At 32.6% G+C, this 19,873-nt stretch overlaps 1 protein-coding gene across 1 annotated transcript in view; it reads right to left on the reverse strand.

Annotated features, from left to right (window-relative positions):
- Positions 1-2,673: 2,673 nt before the first annotated feature.
- The window catches only part of LOC138701194 (sugar transporter SWEET1), a 71,486-nt gene continuing 54,286 nt past the window's right edge, over positions 2,674-19,873 (reverse strand). The window contains exons 6-7 of the mRNA XM_069827829.1: positions 15,293-15,412; positions 2,674-11,952 (exon numbers count right to left, since the gene is read on the reverse strand). Of these exons, the coding sequence (XP_069683930.1) occupies positions 11,854-11,952; positions 15,293-15,412 (219 nt within the window). The 3' untranslated portion in view covers positions 2,674-11,853. The remainder of the gene's footprint in view (positions 11,953-15,292; positions 15,413-19,873) is intronic.

A 19,873-nucleotide genomic window follows, 5' to 3' on the forward strand; every position in this document is an offset into this window, starting at 1 on the left:
TCTGACCCGCCTGATTTAGTGGCTGCTAGTACAGATTGGTGTCCATAACATGAGCAGGCATAATAACCGGATGCTGTGATTATCTCAGTAATCTTTATTATAACCTGCACCCAGTCCACCGTTGTGGAGTAACAGTTAACTCGTCTGACTGTGAAACAAGCAGGCCAGGGTTCAAATCCTGGCTGGGACAAGTTACCTGACTGGGGTTTTTCCTGAGGCTTTCCCTCAACTAATAGAAGTAGAATTGCTGGATAACTTCCGGTATTGGACCTCGAACTCATTTCGCCATCATTAATTCACATATCATCATTCATACCATAGCCTGGGTTAAGTTCACAGCACAGCCGTTTAGCTACAAGCATCATTCACAAAACAGGAGTGGTAAGCACAATAAGCTTCAGGTTCCTTCTTTGTAAAATTATAATAATAATAATAATAATAATAATAAAAATAAATAACCAGCACCTACAGTCAAGAAGGCCATATTTCTTCTGATTATCTTCTCCTGAGTAACTAACAATAGCACATTTAATGTACAGTACATCTCTAAAAATAGTTCAGAATGTTACAGGAATTCGTAGTACTGTACCGGTAACACAAAGTTACGTTTGTTTTAATGGGGCAGTCTGTATTTCATTTCATAATTTTGTTGCACTCTTCATCCTGGTTCAAATTATATAAGCAAGAAGTACAGCTTTGTATTCAGGCCATTAACAAAAAAATTATTTAAAGACCATAGGTACACTATTTGACACAAATTGGTTGCTATTCAGAGACTAAGTCCCACTTTGGAATAGTTTGGGAATCGTGTGTGCTTGTTTGCACGTGTGCATTTTACATTGAGAGATTCGAAGCCTGATCTTTGTAACGAGAAGAAAGAACTCTTATCACTAAGCCATAAAGTCTTCATAGGAAATATGTCGTCTTGTGACATACAGATATGTTGCTGCTACGATTTGCCTTCATCCTCAGTTCTTGATGCTTAATATTTCCCCCGTGTGAATCTCACAATAACCCGAATAACACTTGAGACAAATTCATTCTACAGGAGAGCAACCATTTTCCATGTCAAAGAGTGTACCTACAGTAGGCCTACATACTTCTTAGATATTTCACGAAACATATCTTTGAAAAGTTAATTATTATAATCCATGTATTGTTGTTTAAGTCAACTGTCGAAAGACAGGTCTGAACCTCACAAGTGATACCAACAAGGCACCACTTATGAGACAACTAGGCCAAGAGGTAGTGGGGTAGGATGGCCAGTTCCTTCCCCCTCCATATATTCAAAGAAATTTTAGGCCTTGATTTTTTAGAAAAAAAAATTCTTTAATTAAAGGGGACTGTAATAAAAAATATAGCCTATAATAACTTGTGTAAGTTTAAACTGAAATTGAGGACCTTAAAAAAAAAAAAATAAATAAAAAATAAAAAATAAATTTACACATACTATTTGACTAGAGAGAAGTCCTACGACATCATCCTGCCATGTAGCTCAACAGATAGGGTTGTCACAGTCTTCAGTAATAAGAGGTACGAAACAATTAAATTAAAACCTTACAAAATTCGTGTAGTTCAGAGGTTAACAGAACCCATTATCAGAGCAGACTTAGGTTTTACATGTGGTTCCAACTGTCAATGTATAATGGGCTACTTGAACCAATCTTAATTTTTTATAATGACGAAACATGGTTCCACCTCAGTGGTTACGTGAACACTCAAAACAATCGTTACTAGGACAGTGAAAATCCACACCATTTTCACGAACAACTGCTGCACGACATAAAAATAGGGGTATGGTGTGCAATGAGTGGATGAAGATTGATTGGCCCTATTTTCTTTGAGGAAACAGTCAACGCACAAAGATATACACAGTTCATACTCCGTCCATTTTTTAATGAGCTCAGTGAGGACGAAAAGTTGTATTGTTTTATGCAGGATGATGCCACAGCTCACACTGCTCATGTGTCTATGATCGTCATTAAGGAAGTATTTGATGACAGGGTGGTAAGTCGTAGATTATGACCAGCTAGATCGCCAGATTTAAATCCTTGCGATTTTCATTTATGGGGCACACTGAGAAGTAAAGTTTACGCGAATAATCCACATTAACTTGAGGAACTCAAACAAAATATCCAGCACGAAATTAGAGTCATTTCAGAGAACAAACTGCGATGAGTTACTGGACATGTCTTCAGGAGATGTGCAGCCTGCCAGATATTACAAGGGCGTCATTTCGAACAAGAATTGTGAATTCTGTGAGTACATCATTACGCAATATTAACTGCAAAAGTACGGAACAAATCCTCCGCAAATAGTAGCATTGTTACGTATGTGACAGCCGCCTTGAGTGCGGTTAGGAATCTAGCCCTGGCTGCTTCACCTCTTATTTAATATAACATCTTCCTAAAGGTAAGTCGATAATGCAGTGATGAGACGATTTTGGCAATCATTTCCAAAATCTCCCTTTTTTCAGTATGAAAACCTGGCAACTCTGTGGATAGAAGGAAGGAGTACTGGACGACCCAAACTTAGATATATGGATGGATTGCATAACTGATGTTCTGAAGAATTAGAGGATGATAGCTGGGAATAGAGATTCCTGGAGGAAAGTTCTGGGTTGTATACCTGATGATGGTGATGGTGTATAAACTGGAATAACCAAGATTGCAATTTTTAGGAATGATGTGAAAGAACTTTATTTGTAACCGTTTTTATTTTTTCGGAGTTGTCTCTAATAAAGTTTTGTAATTCCATTGTTTCACAACGAAGTACATTGTACAGAACATCATGGTTAAGAAAAATAAAGAACATTTTCTAGGAGTACACTTCATCAAAATACGCTTCACAATTTCAACTTTTGCTTACGAGATTTAACAGGTTGGCATATTCAAGTCGAGATATCACCCTAAAACTGGTTCTCACGTAATGTAGTCAGTTGCCACTAAGGCCAGGTGAACATAGAATGCATTTTATGAATAACATAATATTTCATTTGTTTTAAAGCCTGATACCACCATGGTGGCTCAATGCTAGCAAGTTGGGCTTATAAGCCAGGGAGCATGGGTTCAAATCCTGCTCCGTACTGAATTTGTAACTTGTGTTGGGCAAGCTAATGGTCTGGCAACACAAGGGTTTTCTCAGGTATTCCAGTTCTCCTGTGGTATCCCAACAATTCTTCGTTATCATCATTCATTACGACTGTAATGTAGACTCACAACCTATGGCACACTCTGGAGAGTTCCTGATGTACTAAGTGGGCTATGCTTCTTGGCTTCTATCAGCTTGCTTGTAGAGTCAGAGCAAATAACGGCATTTGGCAATACTTTATATATACCGGTATATATTTGCTCAGATAACAGACATCTTAAATTTGAACAATTATTTTGCACTATCCCATACATGTTGTTACAAGCAAACATGTCTTCCAAAATAAAACAAATTAAAAAAATGTCTATACCGGTAGGCCTATATATTCTCCTAGCAGTACAGAAATTTTTTAACATCGCAGGGAACCAATTTATTAGCATAAAAGTTTCTAGTTCGAAATAAAATACAGACAAAACATACTGTATGGTTAGGATTGCCAACTCTCCCATATTTCCCGGGATATTCCGTATTTTCCCCTAATTTTTAACATTCTCCCAGCTCCTGTACTTTCCTTCTCTTCGAGTATTTTTCTCCCTTATTTTTGCACAAGATAAAAATCATTATTCTAAACATTTTATTTTGCTGTGAATGATGATTGTTTATATGATGAATTTTGTTGTTCAAGAGATGCTTTATAATGTGCAGTCGTAATGCTTGCCAGAAATGTGTTTTAATGCTCACATGTTTAAAATCAAACAATATCAATATTATAAATTTAGAAAAACTGACTAATTTGTTCTAAGCACACCAAGCTGAATGCTCATACAAAGAGGGTGTTTTATCTCGTGAACAATAATTGGACAGATGTTCGAAACAGGAGCACGACACATCTATTGAAATCAGAGCTTCAAACTGCAGTTGACTTCAACTATTACGCGAAACAAAACCTGTCTCAAAATACACTTTAGTGTAACTGCCGAAGCGTAGAATAAAGTTGTTTTTTAGTAACTGAACAGAATAATTTGTCAATATTTTAAGTGAAATTTTGTCGATTCCTTAGTCTCCCATATCTTGTCCAAAAAAAGTTGAAAACCCTATGTATGGTTAACAAATGCTACCATTCTATCACTAATTTTAACTTTAGTTCTGAAAAAGTCTTATTAAAAATATAATTAAATAATTATTACAATGTTTTATGAAGTATATAAGTTAAATACATTTTATTTTTAATGCATAAAGATGAAAAATCATTATAGTAAAGACCTTTTTTTCAAGTTACGTACAATAATAGCTGGTGAAAAGAGAGAGAGAGAGAGAGAGAGAGAGAGAGAGAGAGAGAGAGTGCAATTTTATTTAAGCACAAATGAGCAAATTTCTGTTAGGTAATTACAAATGCAAGCATGTACATGAAATATTTTCAATACAATAATGAAATTATCTACTAATAAACAGTACAAAGATCAATAAATTGTGAGCTGGAAGTAATGGTTCTTAAAAATAATTACGCTTGGTTCCATCTTTCAATTTAAATATATTTAATTTACATCCGTGCAGAAATATAAAGAGTTAACTTTTTCATTTAAATTAATAATCAATGTTACTTTCAATATTTTCGTGTCTAAAATACAGAATTTTGCAAAAACACTGTAGTGGTAATAAAAGGATATTTCATCTGATGTAATCTCTCAAATATAGAATATACGAGTTAACTTGTTAAGTCTATATTTTACAAGGAACTTAATGAATGCCTCTAATGCCGCAAACATACTAGAAATAAAAACATAAGTAACACTCAAATACAAGTGATGGCTTTAAAAACACTCATAATCTGTCATTTACTTATAACTATTCACTAAGAATAATATAAGCATAATGTAAATGGAAGCAAACAATCGTAACTTCATGAAACAGCTACGGTATATGATACTTGGCAGAATAGAGGATTAAAGTGACCCTATATTGTTCAATGTTTTTCGCGGCCTGATAATATCTCGTAAGCATCAGTTGTAATACAGACTTTTTATTCAAGAAACGTTCCATATAACAACATAAAAAATACAGTATTTTATGTAGAACTATCCCCAAAGGTGACATATTCATAATTCTCAAATAATGACTATGAAACAAACGTTATTGCTGTATGTATTTCGAACTTTCTTATTGGTCCTCATCGTTACAAGTATATTACAAAGTCACTAACGAAAGCAGTCTTTTACGAACATCCATTTCATATTGTCTCCTATTCAAGCCCTGTATCGTAAAGGAACTAACATGTTTAATACTAGCATCAATCGAATTCAGTAACATATCTTCGTTGTTCCTGCAATAACTCCTATGTGACATATTTATAGATTTTCAGATTTTTGCTCTATTAAATAACTTAAATAGTGATACAGCAAATAATAAAATCTCCTATATGTAATTATATTTCTTTGTTTCGAAAATGTAAGAATTCAGTCTCCTATGTACGGCTGCCATAGGATGAATAAATGTGTTTTTTCTTCCTACAGAAAAATTTTATATTTTGTACATAGGAGTTATTGCAGGAACGACGACGATGCTTTACTGACGATGCACCTTGAATCTACACCCTTCTTATCAGTATTATTAAAATAAAGGCTTTTTAATTATTTCTCATATACAATTTTATTTTCTCACTAGTCTCTATTATTTTCTCTAAAATAATTAAAAACCTCTAATTTATCTCCAATCCTATCACTTGTCTAAGTTCAGATATTGTCTACTAAATTTTCAGACACAGAACAAAACAAGAATCAGATGTTTCTTCACGTCATTCATTCACCTTAGACATAGCATTAGCTATATACATTACTAAATCCTATTTTAACCACAATTAAAACAGACACTGTATACCGGTATGTCAATGAAAGCACCATATTGATAAAAGCTCGTATTGTGTATTGTCAAGCAAGCAGCCTATGGAAATTAAGCTGTCTAAAAATCTGTCTTAATGAGACATTTGCAATGCACTTCAGTTATATTTCAATGTAATAAAAATAGTTGAAGTACCTATATACATACATATATCTATTATGTATCCCTGAATGGTGTAAAAATTAGAAAAGAAACAAAGCTCTTGTAATTGTATTTATGAAACCATTAGGAACTGTTGCACTAACACACAACGCCAACAAAATAAAATTTATAGATAGTCTTAAAACTCTTTCTCGCATTTTAAATATTTTCATGTTGTCAACATACATTAAAAAAAAATATTTCGTCTGAGTTTAGATCGAACTGATACATAATGAAAGAGACTTATATTTAAGAAGATCTAACTTTAAAACTCAAAGTAATCTATGAAACAGTATATTCCCATGAAGAGAAACTTGCAGGGTATGGCATGAAAGCATAATAATCTTTTATACAACCAATATCTGATTCCCGTGCTATCTATATTAAAACAACCATTGAAATAATTAAATTATGCAGCTCTTAAGATCCTAACAATTATTGTCTATTTTAAAGCATATGCGCCAAGTGAAATTATTTTCTCCACTTGTGGGTTCACTCTTGTTGCAGTACAGTTTCAAATTTGTTTGTGAATTTTTTATACACACCAACTATGTTTTTATTTGAAGATAAAGTTCTGAGTCTATATTTGAAAATAAAGAAACTAACAAGACGTGTCGACGGGCCAGTTCAAAAGGGAAGCAACTCAAAATTTAAAATTTTGAAAAAAGTGCATTTTTAAGTTTCATGTTACTATGAAAAATCCAAGGATCATTGAAATTGCTCCAAATTCTATTAATGATGTTTCGTATATACTGTACGTTCCAATTAGAGTGATGTTAATTGGATCTTCCACAGCAACATGAAGCTTTAAAATGCAGTTATCTCAAAACTTTAAATTTTGATTTTATTAATAGTGTAGAAAAATTCACTTCGGCGCTGGGGATCGAACCCAGGACCCCCAGTTCTACGCACTGGGTGCTCTACCACTGAGCTACGCCAATTGGCTTACTCCATGTTCGACATGTATGGGGTGATATGAATAAAACAAAGTAAATGCTCTGAAGCACATACTTTGAAGGTTCATAGTAAGCACTACAGAAATGACAGGTACTTCAATTTTCATAATAATAAACTGCAGGGAAGAAAGTGGAGTACCTGCTTCGATACACGTGCACGGGGAGGTTGGGAAGCAGTTTTGAACATGTTTGGACATGTCTTACATAGTACTTGCGTGAACTCAATTCTTATTTGTATTATAAAACAATAAGAAGTCTTTTGAAGCAAGGATGGATAGTGTATTAGACCAATTAAAATTTGTATAGTTGTCAACAGAAAATCCAATGCTGTTAAAGAATCATATTGAATTTAAAAGAAAGCAATTAAAACGTACGAAAAAGACTCTCATCAGAGAAGTGTGAACATGACTCTGAAGAAGTTGAATTACATGAAAACAAAAATAAATGCTGCTTTACTTGTCCAAAGCATATTTCAATTTCATTATAACTCACTCTCGAGGCACACATCTAATGTAATTACATGGATTCCATTAATGCCATCTCGTTTCTTACTCTTACTGACAACGAAAACTGCGTCTTCTACCTCCACCCTTACTGTGCACATGCGGTTGACTCGTCTGCATTTTTTTATTCCGGTTTTCAGTCGTGTTCATGCTAGAGTAGCAGCTACACAATTAGAACTAGTTTGCGATGTATGAAAACATTTCGAACGCCACTACTAGTAGGAACTGGTGCTCCATGATGTAGTTGGTACTTCGTGTCTAAGCATATACTTGTGTGTTTTATTTTTACGAAATGAAGTACATGCTCTGAAAACGTAGAAAAACAGTAGGTGCTCAAGTTTATTCATATCACCCATTATATCATCAATCGTCATACAGGAGTGCATTCATATGAACGACTTGGGCGTCTGGGAACCAACAGTTATGAAATAATCTATGTGATGATATTATTAATTTTTGATTCTAGAATTCTTTGTTATGGTTATTTATTAATAGCGGAGAAAAATTCGCTCTAGCACTGGGGATCGAACCCAGGACTCTCAGTTCTACGCACTAGGTGCTCTAACACCGAACTATGCCGAGGCTCAATCCACAACACCGGATCAAACTGCTCTTCTTTGGTTTTTTTTTTCCTTATTGGCCTACTCCATGTTCGACATTTATTATGTCACCATACAGGAGCACATTCATGTGAATGGCTTGGGCAGCCGGGAACCAACAGCTATAAAATAATTTATGTGATGATATTATTAATTTTTGATCCTACAGAATTCTCTGTTATGGTTATTTATTAAAAGCGGAGAAAAATTCGCTCCAGCGCTGGGGATCGAACCCAGGATTCCCAGTTCTACGCACTGGGTGCTCTACCACTGAGCTATACTGAGGCTCAATCCACAGCATCGGATCGAACTCCTTTTTGTTTTTTTCCTTTATTGACCTACTCCATGTTCGACATATATGTCATCATACAGGAGCAAACTCATTTGAACTGGTCTGTCGTCGTAAGCACTGAGATTCAAAACAATGAACACATTTTATGGATATGCTCTAATTACGCAGATTTCACTAATTTAGTGAAATAATTTACCTACTATATTATTATTAGATGAAATTCTCAGTATTTAATACTTCTAATTTTAAAGACTTTCCTAATTTTCCGAATGCATTTACAATTCAATTGTAACACAGCTTATACTTAAACAGCAAGAACGTAACAGCATTTACGTTATAATACTAGAAAAGCAATCATTATCAATCAGATTCAGAGACACCCTTGTTTATCATGAATGCACACATCTATTTTCTATTGGAATTAAAATGTTTCATTACACTAGTCACTCTTATTGAAATAAAGAGAAAGAGTGATAAAAGTAATAGAAAATAGATCACATCATTTCTCTGTCATTCAAGCTTACACAAATAATTTATTTTAAGCATTATTGAACAATGAATCACACGTAGAGAATGTTTCAAAAGGCACTTTCAAAACACACTATATCACGTCTTTTTGGTCATAAGCAATCATTATTATTGGAATGTCTTCATTTAAAAGAAACACATGTAGAACATTATTGTCAAACTGTAATAGGAATGTAAAAATAATTGATATTTTATTTATATGTTAAGTCAACCTTGAACATCATAAAATAAATATGTCAACTCTCAAAAGAAAAATGTAACACTAACAGAGTAACAGTTCTGAAACTTTTATGACTTCATGTTCAGTGACAATGAATATATACTGCAATCAGTATTAATATATCACATTAGAAAGTTATATATTAGGAATGATATGAAATTACCTACCACCATTTAAATGTTTGAGAAATTTATTTCATCACAAACTTAAACAAATTTAGGGTTAAGAATTATATTTCACATACTCCATTACTTATTCCAACAAACATATTATAGTATGCTATTTAAAACATAGCACTTAACAAGATATAAAATTTCAAAGTCAATTTTTATAACCTTTAAAAGTTTGAACTGGCTTTTTATCATGCATAAATAAAAGTTACAATTGAATTTAAAAGGCGAAAATGTTTATCTAAAATGTTGCTACTTTTTATTAGGGAACCTATTTTATGGTATAATAGCAATAAATGCTAAGTTTTCGGTAAACCCTATAATTTTGTCTTTTTTGGGTATTTATTGTAAAAATATGCCATTTGCAATGGATTTATAGGCACGAAATGTTGCGAGATGAGCCATATAGCGCAAAATGTCGCGAAATAAGAACGAAATACAAGTGAAACGTGCGAAACTGACGAAAGAAAAATATTGTGATTTAGGTTTTTTAAATATTAGTTCATATAAATGCCATTAGAGAGGAGCACTTGTCAGTGTATCGTCACAGAGCTTGGCTAGTGGTGGCAGCATGCTGCGGTGTTCCCAGGTCGCGTCTTTCTTTGTCGAGTGTTTTTTTGTATGGTTGTTAGTAGGTTTTTTTTACCAGATACAGATTTCGAAATTTGATTAAAATGCCGAAAAGTAAAGTCCCATGTAAAGGAAACTGCAGATTATGGCAATGATGATCTTATGCATGGAGATCTTGGGATCTGCTCAGAGAAGTTTATACAGACACATTGCTACCACAAATGTAGAACCGAATGGGTTTTCTCAGTCTACTCTAACATTGTGACAACAAACAGGACAAATCTTCACTCTGAGAGTATCGAAACATTTATGTACCGGTATTTGTTTACTGGACACAACATTTTATTGTTGCTTACAAAACTTCTTGATATTGTATCTTATTTTATGATAACTAGTCATTTTAATCTTCATTTCATATTAGCTAGTCATATTAATTTGTCTTAGTTTTGAATCAGCTTACTTTATAACATTTTATATTTTTATGTTATTCTACAGCATACAACTTAAGGACGTGAACGACCACAAATATTATCAGAAAATGCAGGCTCCAAATTTCTAAAATTTTATAAGGAAATGAACTCACAATTGGATAAAAATTACAAGGTACCACAACAAGACGTATTAGAACTTAAATATCTGATAAAAGTATATAAAAAGGTTACTAATAATATTTTTCAAACCAGTTTTATCAAAGTATGAAAAAAAAATTCTGCGGTTACATCATTTGGTAACCATAACATTGTTATGGTCTCTCTGACATCTTTAATATTTTTCCTGCATGCAATAAACACTTATCTCTGAAAAGTAGACTACTCTCAGACATGTAGAGTTGTTTATTTTAATACAAATAATTTTTTATTTGTCCAATATAAAATATATTAATATTTACATCATGTTTTGTGACCTAATTTTTCTATTTTCAAAGAAATGGGCATTATTCTAGTCTAACTTTTGCATAAATGCATGTTAAATCAGTGTACAAAATTTTAGAATTCTATCTCTATTGGCTGTGAAGTTATGAAATAATATGTGTGAAAATGTTCAAAGTTTGGAAAATTTAATTTAAAGTAAAAAGTGAATTCTAAAACCTATTATTAGTACCGGTAACCTTTTTTTTTTACTTCTATCAGATATTTAAGTTCTAATAAGTCTTGTTGTGGTACCTTGTAATTTTTTTTCAAGTGTAAGTTAATTTTCTTATAAAATTTTAGAAATTTAGAGCCAGCATTTTCTGATAATATTTGTGGTCATTCACGTACATATACCCTTAAGAAAAGTTAAAGATCTTTAAGTAAAAGAAGATAAAAGAAATTTTATTCGTTGTATAGTGAATATCAAGAAATTACGATATCGATATTTTCTTTGTGGCTAGTTTTTATTTTTAATGATTTCTATCGAAATTTATAAACGCGAAATAGTCATCACTCTGGTACCATTTATAGCACCACTACATACTGATACCATTTCATTTCACCATAAAATAGGATTTCTATGTAAATTTTCCAAATGATACGGTAAACAAATAAAATTATAATATTTAAATGCTATATTGGCACTTCGGTCGAACTTGTGATATACTCCAGAACATGAATGTACAAGGTTGCTTAAAAAACAAACTTCTTCATGATGAACAGACTTACTCACGTGACAGACGAACCTTACATTAGGCTTGCATATTTCTGTGTAATACAATATTTTAAAGCACTGTGACCTATAAAAAACAGAACCGTTACAAAAATACGTATTACTACCCTGACTGTTCTCAGTGTGCTTCACGTTTTTATCACTTGTTGTATTGCTCGTCTAATGATAAAGGTAAAAACTAACTTATCATATGGTGTGACCTTCAGAATATTTTGAATTAATTAGTAATTACATATTGCTATGTATTATTTGCTCTTCTTTTCCTTTTCTTGAGGTTTGCTGGGATAAATAGCAAACAGGGATAATTGTATTGCACTCAGTGCAAAACCCACTACATTTTGGAACTGAAACAGAGAGTATATACATGAATTATTTTAACAAGTTAGTTTCCAAAATCAGGCATTTATGAGTTACCAGCATTAGCATATAAAGAAATACACAAAGGCGAATTTACCTACATGCTAAGTGGATACAGCCTAGTCCTAGAGCAGCAATTTTTACCTTCGTTATAACAGCTAGTTTTGTAAAGAAGATGAATAATTGTTCAGGTGACTACATAGAGTCCAAGCAGTACCAGTGGAATGATATAAAGAAGTGGAAATTTAGCTCCTCATTATCACCTGAATTCAGGAATAATTCTGGCAATGGTAAACTTTCTTAACACAAAAATTTAAACTTTTATGTCTCACATGGATTCATAATAGTACATTATGCAACGAGCCTATAATGGTAGTAATTAAGACGCGAGTATGTTTGTTTATGAAACGAGCGCAAGCAAGTTTCATAATTTTCATACGAGTGTCTTAATTACCATTATAGGCAAGTTTCATACGACTTTTTATGCTCGACCATATTTATAACTTGAAATTATTTATAAGTATTCATGTTATAGTTATGTAAGTGAGGAGTGGAACTGACCTGAATTGTGAGACGTGCGCAGACGCGAAAGTATTGATTTTTTCCGAGGCACGAATGTCATTTACCTTTATATAATCTAGAGAATGACATGAACATTAGGCTCGATATAACCTGGAAATTAATTTAGAATTGAAAAACGAGATGACAAATTGAATTTATTTGAATATTATTTACAATTAACGCTAATTATTATAGTAACAGAACATAACCTTCTGCGACAGTATTGGATTTCCAGCCTCCGTGACTTTTCACTAGTCTTTCGATTGCATATCCGAGAATAATCGATACTTGCGGTTTTATAATGGTACAATCACAGTCTACTGTATACAGTCACGAAGCTTGAGTTTTGAGGGTGCTAGAAACAATAGACTGTGACGGTTCTATTTTGCATTGCCTGTAATGAGGCGATATTCGCGATCCTAGTGGTGAGCAACTATCTAATGTTTGCATATTTACTACGTATTGAGCTTCGCGACTGTATATACAGACTGTGGTACAATGGTGATTTCTCATTGGCTGAACAACTGAATTACAATAAATAGGTGTATTTTAATGAGGTGCATTAAAGGGCTACTACCAGGTGTATAATTACTACATTTCGGCATGGTCGAGCATAAAATAACATATACGGTACATATATATATATATATATATATATATATATATATATATATATATATATATATCAAACCAATTATAAAACTGAAATATCATGAATTATACCAGACAGTAGCGAAGCTCTTAAGAGACTTTTGAGGTTTAGCTTATCAAATAATTTGAATTATTATATCTAGTAACAGTATAAGTTTATAACAATAATAATAATAATAATAATTTATTTATTTATTATTTATTTATTATTAATATTTGTGTGCTGAACAACAGTCAGAGGCCAATTATAGTTCAGCACAATACACAAACAGAAGATACAAAGGTGCAAAAACAAATAAATAATATCTTAAATAAAGAAAAACATACATAAACAAAATTGAGAACAAGAACAGTAAATACTAATAATCAAAACGAAACTATACCTTAAAAGGATCTAAATTGTGCCCATGCAAATTGGCATATTTTATGCATCTCCAGACTGGAGAAAGTGATTTTGAATTTCTGTTATAAACATTTTTTTGAAATCTTAAACCTTTTGTAGGAATACGAAGGCTGATATTGTTTATGATAGACTCACAATCAATATCACCCTTGATCACTTTGCAAAGAAACACATAGTCAAGATTTTGACGTCTAGAATAAAGGCTATAACAGTTAAAAATATTTTTAGGTAATTTCATAGTTAAAGTCAGAGGAACTGGGTATAAATCGAAAAGGACATAAGGAAATAAATTGTCTTTGAATATTTTCCAATTTAACCGAATCAGTTAAAGTAATGGAATTCCAGGCTACAGATGCATATTCAAGTTTAGATCGAACCAAAGTAAAGTATAGAATTAATAGAGACTCTGGAGTAGAAAAAGAATAAGTTATATACCTTAGTAAACCAAGCATTCTTATTGAATGATTATAAATATATTGAACATGATCGTGAAAGTATAATTTAGAATCGAGTAATACAATAAGATCTTTAATAGAATTTTTCCTAATAATACAGACGTTATAAAGAAAATAATTAAATTTTATGGAGTACGAAATGACAAAAGTTTTTGTTTCATTAATTTTCATTCCATTATCGTCAGACCAAAGTTCAATAGAGTTAATATCATTTTGAAGAGTTTGGCAATCGGCAGAACTATTTATTGAGCGAAAGATTTTGAGATCATCAGATGATAATAATAAAAGGTAAAGGTATCCCCGTAACATGCCATGAAGGCACTTGGGGGGCATGGAGGTAGAGCCCCATGCTTTCCGTGACCTCGGCACTAGAATGAGGTGGTGTGGTCGGCACCATGCTCTGACCGCCTTTTACCCCCGGGAAAGACCCGGTACTCAATTTTATAGGAGGCTGAGTGAACCTCGGGGCCGTTCTGAAAGTTTGGCAACGAGAAAAAATCCTGTCACCACCTGGGATCGAACCCCGGACCTTCCAGTCCGTAGCCAGCTGCTCTACCAACTGAGCTACCCGGCCGCCCAGATGATAATAATACTCGTAATAATAATAATAATAATAATAATAATAATAATAATAATAATAATAATAACAATAATAATAATAATAATAATAATAATAATAATAATAATAATAATAATAATAATGTATCATAACACTTGGTTTCACTTCGATCCTTCCATATATTAAATTCACTATTTGCAGTCATTCTACTGCGAGAGAACTGTGACAGAAGCTTTATAGTGAGGCACAGGCAGCAGCATTCGCAAGCTTGAGGAGGGCATATCAATTCGCTATGATTCAATAGCAGGATGAGAGATTAGCCTCAACAATGATATAATACACCGCACTATATTGGTTTTCTATGAATGTGCTGCATTGTTGAGTGTTAGTTTGATCAAAAGTGCATGCATGTGTGTGTTACATACTAATTTTATGTAAAATGGCTCATACTGAGAGAACACTGAAGTTGTTATTTGCAGAATTAAAAGAGAAACTGTTTTTAAGTTGGGCATATGAAACAAAATGAGCTTACAAAGAGAGGAGATAAGACACTACACTTACATATTAAAACAGCGGATGGGGAAGACGCAGATTTTTTTCAGCCTACCCAGTACACCATAGCTTCGCCACTCATATCAGATAATTTACAAATAACAATTTGAAAGTAGTTAGCCTATTGTTAAAAGTTATAGACTCACCTGAATAAAAGCGTTCTTAATTATTATACCATATAAAAGCCATAAAAAGGTTACAACTGTTCCTGAGAGAATCAGAGGGAATGGTAATGTTTCAGTGCTCTTGGTGCGAATTACATCTCCCTGCAGGAAAAAATAATAATATATCATAGCAGAATTATACATTTACTCAACAGAAAATGTATGAATTAAATATAACAAACTCTTACGCAATGAAAAGATCAAGTTTACCTGCAACTGAAGTGATGACAAAGTAAGTAATGATATTCCTGTACGTATTCAACATACCAAAGACCAAAGGAGGATCCTAGCTACCATTACTAGAATTTTTTTATCACTCTCTGCTGGAAAACTTGGAGGTAATATTCTTAAACAAGAAACCCTGACAAGGTACCTCAACTGGAGAAGTAATTAACTGTAGAAGTGAAAGGTGTAGACTCTTTCCTACACAGATTTTTCTCTTTGTCACAACTTTCAGAGCAATTCTAAGATACAATCAATCTCATTCACACACCAGAGGAAGATACGTATGTCGTATGAAATTATATTTGTGAAATGCAATTGTGAAACCTATTTTTAAAACAGGAGACAAAAGAAATATGAACAATTATAGACCAATATCATTACTTTCATGTATTTCAAAATTACTAGAAAAATTTATTAAAGTTCGATTAATGAATTATCTTGATAAACATAATATATTAAGTGATAATCAATTTGGTTTTCGAAAAAAATTCAGTACAGATAATGCAATATATCAAGTTACTAAAAAAATTGTTAGAGAATTTGATCAAGGTAACAAATGTATTGGTATTTTCCTGGACATAAGAAAAGCATTTGATACAGTGAAACATGATATCTTAATTGAGAAATTAGACTTATTAGGAATCAAAGGTAATGCTTTAAACTTAATAAAATCGTATCTTAACGACAGAATTCAAATAACGAAAATTGACAATTATTCAAGTGAACCTTCAATTATTAATATAGGTGTTCCCCAAGGTACAGTTCTAGGCCCTATTCTATTTTTTATATTTATTATATTGTATTAATAAAATTCATACATAAAAATCGAAATAATTTTGAATTGTATTCTCATAGTTATGAAACAAAAGGTATGAATTATTTAAGATTGTTTGAACCAAAATGCAACACTGTTACAGTATTTAATCATAGTAGTAATTTAGGCCCAAGAATATATAACAAATTTATATTTAAATATCCTAATTTTGTCAATTCTAATAGTTCTAGTATTCAATTTAAAAAGTTATGTATGGATTTTATAAAAATTGAAAAATTGTAAATTTAAATTTATATACTATAATTGCACAGTAGACATAAGACAAATTGTATTGTATACTTATTAATTTCAATTCAGGAATCCGCCCCTGAGCACGAGTTCTCCTCTTTCAGGGGCGAACTAAAGTTTTTTCTATATATAATATATGTTATGTTATAATTATTAGCAAAATAAGAAATAAATAAATAAATATACAAACAAAGCGCCAGATTTATAAATTTATTGTAAAGTGGCACTATCTGCAGCTGGGCTACCAGCTTTTGTCATGTGGCTCTCAAGATACCTAGTCACAACAAAATCTCCCCATTATCACTGATTGTTATTATATTAAAATACACATTAATACATAGCTTTATTTTATAAACGTTCCAAATGAAGTGTTATGTCATCTTGGATAAAAAAATGACACTTCCCTTACACTTAATGTATTTTATATTTCTAGCCTTCCTAAATTTTGTAACAAAATTGCGTACTGTAGCGTAACTAGAAACTTCGATACAGGTACAGGGAAAATTCTTTGTAAACCTTCTCTACATTTGTCAAGGAGTCAGAGAGTACATGAGAAACAAAAATATACACTTGCAGTTTTATAAAAAAGAAAACTGGGGAAACATTAATTCCAATCACAAAATCATTACAAAATATCTCAGACCTTGATTTTAGCCAGTATACACAGCAGGATGCATGTGAAGATAACAAAATGTTGTTTAGTTGTAAAGTTATAACATAACACAGGTACTCTAATATATTTTTATTTTATTGGGTTATTTTACGACGCTGTATCAACATCTTAGGTTATTTACCACCTGAATGATATGAAATGAAGTGAAATGAGTCCGGGGTCCAGCACCGATAATTACCCAGCATTTGGTCATATTGGGTTGAGGGAAAACCCCGGAAAAAACCTCAACCAGCCAGCTTGCCCCGACCGGGATTCGAACCCGGGCCACCTGGTTTCACAGCCAGACGCGCTGACCATTACTCCACAGGTGTGGACACTCTGATATATAATGTTGGTAAATTGAAAGAATGCGTGTTCAAGAATTTATTTCGGTTTTGCCTTAAATAAAGAGAAATTTCTGCTGATTTTCGTTCTTTTGTTTAGAGTACGGTAATGTATTTAAATACAATGAAGATAAGTTATTTCTTGAATTTGTGCTGGAAACTATCAATTGATCCTCAACAAAGAATGCATTTGCCCTGGATCAAATAATCGAAAACTGAAGGCGTTTCTGAACCCTTTGGTCCAGGGCAGTTTACTTGAATGCAATGACGGTAAGAAATTTTTCAATTTGTGCTCTGGACCAAAAGAATGAAAATCAACGAAATTTTGTGTGTTATTTAAGACGAAACCTACATAAGTATATGGACACGTCTCCTATCAATATACCATAATGTTACAAGCAAAAATTCATTCATTGCCCAAGGGCAGGTCTTTCACTGCAAACCCAGCATTCTCCAGTCTTTCCTAGAAAAATTAATAATATCTAAATAAAACTAAAAAAAAAAGTAGTACAAACGTAAACTCATTTTTTTGCCTTACACCATAATTTTGGTGAGCACTTAATAATTAAGTCAATCGCTCCCATCAACTGGTATTGGTACCCATTTTATCTTGAGCACACCATAATACTATATATGTGGATTCGTAATAAACAGATGGCTTTTGTCTAATGAGATTATGAATCGACATATGCCTACTCTTTTTATTAGAGATCTCAATAAATATTGTTATCTGGGTAACATTTGTTACCAATTAGTTGAGAATCGATTAATGGAGGACTTGCACTTGGAGGTTCGCCTGTGCCCTTACCCAAAAGAATCATACTTAAGATTTTTTTCTCTTAAAAAAATATTGTCCTCAGTCGGTATTGAATTCGCATAACTTAGGTAAATCATAATGTCAATGAATACAGAATATCAACAAGTGTACAGAAAATTTACAACCGATGTGCATAACTGATGTAACTACGATATTATCAATGTGTATGGAAAACAGTGCTTGTATAAAAAAATTTACAAGAAATGTGGAAATTTGAGGTACCCTACCTATGAAGTTGTGAATAAATACAGAATATCAGCAAATGAATAAACAATCTATAACAGATGTGCAAACTTGACCTACCCATGAAGTTATCATCTGGGAATACAGTATATTAACATCTGTGTAAACAATCTACAGCATAAACATTTGCTGAGAATAAAACTGTCAAACTGAACAACATCTCAGTTTACTACAGTGATGATCATAAAAAAGAGAATATTTCACTGTTTAGAAGGTCCATAGTCTGAGTCTTTTGTAAAACTGTTTGTGATTTCTTTTCTTTCTCATCATCTACCAGTAAAAAATGAGGAAATTCATTCCTGAAGCTGTTTTTGCAAATTTGTGTAATTAAAAGACCATCATTCTTATATAAATCTTTTTTAACACTTATATAATCAATATTAGTAATGAAGTACAGTATATTAAATTAGTTTGCCACTTTATAAACGATGACTTCTTTTTATAATAAATATTAAGAGATTATTATGGATTTTTTAAATATGTTGGCACAAAAGAAAAGGAAAGTTCAGAGAACATCAGACCCCAGGATACTTTTATAATGGTTGGATGAGAGTGAAGAGAAGAGATCTCCAGCTGAGGACGATTCTGATGGTGAAGAGGATCATGTAATAATCAGTGAACACAATTCAGCCTCAGAGGAAGAATTTTCTGAAAAGGATGTAGTTGCTGAAAATGATGATCAATCTACAACTTATTTTTTGGAAGGGACAGAGAAAAAAAACTGTAGAAGAAGAAGAAGAAAAAACTTATAACCAATATTTGCACACCGACTCACAGCATAATAACGCAATTGAATTTCTAGATTTACGCTAAACTGGAAAATTAGCAGATAACTTTGAACCGTGCCGTTATGGTTACGACCAAATTTAACTAAATACACAATGTTGCCAACATAAGAACATGATTTTGGTCTGTGGTGTCGTTAGAAGGAGAAATTTGTTTTTTTCTCTCTCTATCTCCTTCGTTCTGAACATTACTGAGAGATAGCACCACTGTTACTCTCATCTATTTCAATAATTTTCCCTGGACCACAATTTTTTTGGACGACATATCTACATAGAAGATTAAGATAGCTCTTACAAGCTATCTCCAATTGCTAACAGTATGGTTAACAAAATTGTGTGTCCATTTTATCTCGAACTAAAATCTCTCTCGCATTTTCTTTTGTTTCATCACGGCCGAATGCGTTTATCTCTTCGGTATCAATATTTCTAGTTGG

The sequence above is a fragment of the Periplaneta americana genome, chromosome 6 (genome assembly GCF_040183065.1).
Source record: "Periplaneta americana isolate PAMFEO1 chromosome 6, P.americana_PAMFEO1_priV1, whole genome shotgun sequence".
Lineage (NCBI taxonomy): Eukaryota > Metazoa > Arthropoda > Insecta > Blattodea > Blattidae > Periplaneta > Periplaneta americana.